Consider the following 6,000-nt stretch of genomic DNA (forward strand, 5'->3'; position numbering starts at 1 on the left):
TTAACCAATTAAACACAGTTCTGTAGCAATGAGGTTTATGCAGTAGACTATAGGCCCAATACATTACCACTGCATATACTGGTTATAGACCAGTCCATTATTTCCAAGGTAATGCACAGAATGTCTGCATTTATCACTTACATATTGGCTATGCTTGAATTGCCCTGCCAATGTTATTTTGCTCAGACCAATTAGGAATTATATTTAAACAACGTAGGTATATGATCACACTGGTAATATATCATTTGTTGTATTACTTGTGAGGGACAGCTGAGTGAGCTTAATATTTTTTCTTAATATTCACTCTCCCTCCCTCCGCTCTCAGTCCCTCCGCTCTCCCTCCCTCCGCTTTCCCTCCCTCCGCTCTCCCTCCCTCTGCTCTCCCTCCCTCCCTCCGCTCTCCCTCCCTCAGCTCTCCCTCCCTCCGCTCTCCCTCCCTTCGCTCTCCCTCCCTCCGCTTTCCCTCCCTCCGCTCTCCCTCCCTCTGCTCTCCCTCCCTCCCTCCGCTCTCCCTCCCTCAGCTCTCCCTCCCTCCGCTCTCCCTCCCTCCGCTCTCCCTCCCTCCGCTCTCCCTCCCTCCGCTCTCCCTCCCTCTGCTCTCCCTCCATCCGCTCTCCCTCCCTTCGCTCTCCCTCCATCTGCTCTCCCTCCCTCCCTCTGCTCTCCCTCCCTCCGCTCTCCCTCCCTCCGCTGAGAAAAGGGGAGACAGTCTTCCAGCTGATAGCAAAACTCAAGTCACACTGCATTATTTCTGCCTCATGCACCAATCCATGACCAGAAAAAGTGAAATATTCCTCTATTAAAAACTACATTCAGCTAATAATAACAATGGAAGCTTATTGGAACACTTTGCAATACTCATTCATTACAGCTGCAGTAATGGTTGTAGGGTGAGTGGAAGTAGGGAGAACGTGCATTTGATGGTTTATAAGTGTTAAACAAAGTGTTGTTAATGCTGAATAACAACTTAAACATGAACTTACTCATAAAAACAGCAGCTCTTTGCTGTATTCGCCGAGTCTCTTTCTAATCATGGTTTTACACATCACACAGTATCAACCGCGTTCTAGGGTTCTTTTCACAGTCTATGGCTCAAGGAAACCACGGACACGGTGATCTGAGCTATCTGATTGGCCAGCGGTAGGCCTATAGGTGTCCCGTATTTGCTCTCGGGGGCCTGCCGGGGAGGCGGAGTTCTACCTTCAGACACATGAAATGGTTCAAAATGAGAACACTTTGCCTTCAGCACAAAACAACAACAAAATATAGTATGCAAGGCTTTATCGTTGAGTTTTTACAGACATGTTTGGGGATGGACCAGGAATGCCTTGGAGAGTCATTAGATTAGTGAATCACTGGAGGAGAGGTACAGGTACAGTATGGCAGCATTCAAGAATCATGACCCTAATGAGCCTTAATACCCACTTCCTCTGATCACAGACACCACACGGACGCTTGTTTCTTGTTTTCACTCTGTTTCCCTCTCTCTCGGTCCGCGATTCATTCTCCACATTTCAATTACATTTAAGCCCGGCAGAGGACAACGGAGAAAAGCACACATGCACGTACACACACCTCTGAATAGGCAGGAATAATGGCAAAGACCCAAAGAGAGGTGCATACCCAGAGACACCGGGGCCAACACTGACACACAAATTGACCTTGGGAGCAAAGATTTGATTTAAAATAAGGCCATGGGCTTTGTCCCTGAAGCAGGCAGGAGGTTAAGCTGTTATCTGCGTCTGTGGAGCAGGATACTGACAGGAATCCCACAGCCAAACAACAGGCTCACGAGGCCACAGCAGCAGCACACACCACAGTGGGGGAGGGGACAAAACCTACACACACACGCAGACACACACACACGCACACACACTCTACGTCCACCCTCTGAGAGCACTTTATTGTAAACCTTTTCAATCCCCATTCAATACTTACAGCCAAACTAACAGTTGTAATCATTTCCACATTGGTTGAGATAGCAAAGTAAGATGCATTATGCATGTAAGGGAACAGGAGAGGCTAATACACTGGGGCTATGCATACGATGACAACCCGCTAACATGTGGAACCGTTTAAGTGGGGCTGTGGTTGTGTGTGTGTGTGTGTTTAAATCCACTCACTTTGTAGCCAAAGGGACAGGTGCAATGGTAGGAGCCAGACACATCGCTGGCACATGTGCCATTGTTCAGACAGGGGCCGGCCAGACAGGGGGCACACTTCAACATCAGATTCAGATCAACTGGGCCTGAGAGAGAGAGAGAGAGAGAGAGAGAGAGAGAGAGAGAGAGGGAAACAGAAGAGAGAGAGGGAGAGAGAGAGTGAGAGAGAGAGGGTGAGAGAAAGAGAGATAGAATGACAGAGTCAGAAACAGAGAGCAAGGGAGAGATTAAAGAAGAAAGAGTCACACTAAGAAATTTCACTAATTCCTTCTCTCAGCAGTATTTAAAGATACTTCTTATCTACATTTATAAAACCTTCATCTGCCTTAATCTCAGATAAATCCCAGATCAATGTTAATTGGCATGTGTGGTTACAGAGGGCAGAAATATGTGACAGCTGGGTTCATTCCCCGGTACAGGTAGATACAGAGAGGAGGAGAGGGTAGAGGAGAAGAAGGGAGAGGAGAGGGAGGAAAGAAAGAGCAGGAGAAGAGGAGGAAAGGTGTAGAGGGCGAGATGAGAAGGAGAGGAAGAATAAAGGAGAGGAGTAGAGTTGGAGAGGGAGGAGAGGAAGCGGAAAGGAGAGGAGAGGGGGAAAGGAGCAGAGGACGAGAGGAGAGGGGGAAAGAGAGGAAGAGGAAAGGAGATGAGGAGATGAAAAAGAGAGAGGAAGAAGAGAGGAAGAGAAAAGGAGAAAGGGAGGAAGAGGAAAGGAAAGGAGAAGAGGGGGAGAGGGAGGAAGAGGGAAGGGGGAAGAGGAGAAGAGGAGAGGGGGAGAGAGAGGAAGAGGAAAGGGGGAAGAAGAGAAGAAGAGAGGAGAGGGGGAGAGAGAGGAAGAGGAAAGGAAAGGAGAAGAGGGGGAGAGAGAGGAAGAGGGAAGGGGGAAGAGGAGAAGAGGAGAGGGGGAGAGAGAGGAAGAGGGAAGGGGGAAGAGGAGAAGAGGAGAGGGGGAGAGAGAGGAAGAGGGAAGGGGGAAGAGGAGAAGAGGAGAGGGGGAGAGAGAGGAAGAGGGAAGGGGGAAGAGGAGAAGAGGAGAGGGGGAGAGAGGAAGAGGGAAGGGGGAAGAGGAGAAGAGGAGAGGGGGAGAGAGAGGAAGAGGGAAGGGGGAAGAGGAGAAGAGGAGAGGGGGAGAGAGAGGAAGAGGGAAGGGGGAAGGAGGAGAAGAGGAGAGGGGGGAGAGAGAGGAAGAGGAAAGGGGGAAGAAGAGAAGAGGGAGAGGAGAGGGGGAGAGAGAGGAAGAGGAAAGGAAAGGAGAAGGGGGAGAAGGGGAGGAAGAGGAAAGGAGATTAGGAGAAGAGAGAGAGAGAGGGTACAAGAAAGCAGAAGCAGGGCAACAGAGCAGAAGATGAGGGAGAGGAGAGCAAAAAGAGGATGGAGATATCACAGCCAGTGTTGTTGCTCACCTTTGCACTGGAAGCGGTTGAGCGGTGTGGTGAGCAGCAGGCGGTCGGCCCATGTCAGGTGGTCCAGAACAGCGGGCGATGCCAGGCTCCTTGAAGCCAGCCTTCACCCACTGAGACAGCCAGCGCAGGTCACAGTTACAATACAGGGGGTTGGCACCCAGAGCCCTGGAGGACAACAAAATACAGGAATTATACACCTAGTGGTCACATATCTCTCTCTCTCGCTCTCTCTCCTCCTCCCTCTTCTCCCCTCACACTTTCTCCCCCTCTCTCTCTATCTCTCTCTCTTTCTCTCTCTCCCCTGTCACTCTCTCTCCTCTCTCTCTCACACTCTCTCTCCCCTTCTCTCTCTCTCCCTCTCTCTCTGCCTCTCTCTCTCTCTCTCTCTCTCTCTCTCTCTCATTCTCTCTCTCTCCCCTTCTCTCTCTCTCCCTCTCTCTCCCTCTCTCTCTGCCTCTCTCTCTCTATCTCTCTCACTCTCTCTCTGCTTTATTGGCATGAAAAACATTGCGTCAATATTGCCAAAGCCATAATGGTATACAATATACATTGTAATAAACATGATAAAGAATAAAGAATAATACCACCACCACTAAACTTCTATCATTACTGTTACCACCATTACCACTACCATTGCTCCTTCACCCATGAGTAATTTATTGTTTTCCCTCTGAATTTAATAAGTCAAAATGTGCAATAAATGTAGTAATGTGAATAATGAATCACTTGGTGAAGAATATTTCTCACAGTAAAGGAGAAAGTGTGTCTCTGTTTTCCACCTCCCATGTCGTGCAGTGACCACATACACGCTCCTCTTTTGGTAGCCATGTCTTTTATGTCTGCCGCTTTCTATTGCCAATCAGTGGTCACTCAGCCTGTACTTGGTAAGGATCTGTCTCTGCTTCGTATCTCTGACAGAGTAGAGATAATCAGCCAATTCATATTCTCTGTTTAGGTCCAGATAGCAATTGCTCTAGAATGTTAAGGTTCTGTTGAAGACCTTCTATGGTTGGTGATGAAAGTACCAAGTCATTAGTATATAGCAGGTATTTTACCTCTGTGTCAAATAGTGTGAGTCCTGGGGCTGCAGAATGGTCCAACATGTCTGCTAATTCATGGATATAAATGTTGAAAAGATTTGGACTCAAGCTGCAGCCTTGTCTCACACCTCGACGTGGTGAAAATAATTCTGTTCTTTGGTTTTTGATTTTTATTGCACACTTGTTTTCTGTGTACATACATTTAATTAAGTCCTTACCTTACCACCAAGCCCCCTTTGGAGATCTTTGGAGAATAGCCCTTCGTGCCAAATAGAATCAAATGCTTTTTAGAATCAAGCAAAGATTTTGCCCTCTTTTTAGTGGTGGACGTGTTTATTAATTAGTGTAAGAAAACCTTTCCCAAGTTGCTGTTTACTCAAATTCCCCTGTAATTATTGGGGATTGATTTGTCTCCACTTTATTGAAATAGCAGAGATGAGCCCCTGGTTCCAGACATCAGGGAAGCAGCCAGAAGTTAAAACCACGTTGAACAATTTAAACACAGCATTTTGCAACTCATGTGTGCTGTTTTTCAGCATTTCATTTCTGATGTTATCTAGACCACAAGCCTTCTTTGGTTTTATAGATTTGAGATTGGGTTATTGATTAATTTAATGGGATTTTGGTTGTTTTTAATGACTGATTCAAGGACGTTCAACTTTTCTTTCATGTCTAATTGGTTCTGTTGTAAGTCTTATTATGGGATGTTTTTATATAGATGATCAAAATAAGTTTTCTAAATTCCTTCATCTTGTCTGGCTAATTCCTGTGGCTTTGTCGTGCTTAAATTGTGTCCCACAACTGATTTTTGTCAATTGCGTTTTCAATGAAATGTTTTACTAAGGACAAGCCACTGACTGAGTGAAGCCAGAGTGTCTACGTATGCAGATGACTCAACACTATACACGTCAGCTACTACAGCAACTGAAATGACTGCAACACTTAACAACGAGCTGCAGTAAGCTCCAGAGTGGGTGGCAAGGAATACATTAGCCCTAAATATTTCTAAAACTAAAAGCATTGTATTTGGGACAAATCATTCACTAAACCCTAAACGTTAACTAAATCTTGTAATAAATAATGTGGAAATTGAGCAAGTTGAGGTGACTAAACTGCTTGGAGTAACCCTGGATTGTAAACTGTCATGGTCAAAACATATTGATGCAGTAATAGCTAAGATGGGGAGAAGTCTGTCTATAATAAAGTGATGCTCTGCCTTCTTAACAACACTATCAACAAGGCAGGTCTACAGGCCCTAGTTTTGTTGCAACCTTGACTACTGTTCAGTCGTGTGGTCAGGTGCCACAAAAAATAACTTAGGAAATGTGCATGGCTTCAGAAGAGAGCAGGATGGCTGTCCCTTGGATGTACACAGAGAGCTAACATTGCATTTCA

The 6,000-nt window shown here is 46.3% G+C and overlaps 1 protein-coding gene across 1 annotated transcript in view; it reads right to left on the bottom strand.

Annotated features, from left to right (window-relative positions):
* Nucleotides 1-6,000, bottom strand: part of slit3 (slit homolog 3 (Drosophila)) — a 386,836-nt gene that overhangs the window by 57,659 nt on the left and 323,177 nt on the right. Inside the window, 3 exon segments of the mRNA XM_031791377.1 lie at nucleotides 2,124-2,248; nucleotides 3,566-3,614; nucleotides 3,616-3,730. Of these exon segments, the coding sequence (XP_031647237.1) occupies nucleotides 2,124-2,248; nucleotides 3,566-3,614; nucleotides 3,616-3,730 (289 nt within the window).

The sequence above is a fragment of the Oncorhynchus kisutch genome, linkage group LG15 (assembly GCF_002021735.2).
Source record: "Oncorhynchus kisutch isolate 150728-3 linkage group LG15, Okis_V2, whole genome shotgun sequence".
Classification (NCBI taxonomy): domain Eukaryota; kingdom Metazoa; phylum Chordata; class Actinopteri; order Salmoniformes; family Salmonidae; genus Oncorhynchus; species Oncorhynchus kisutch.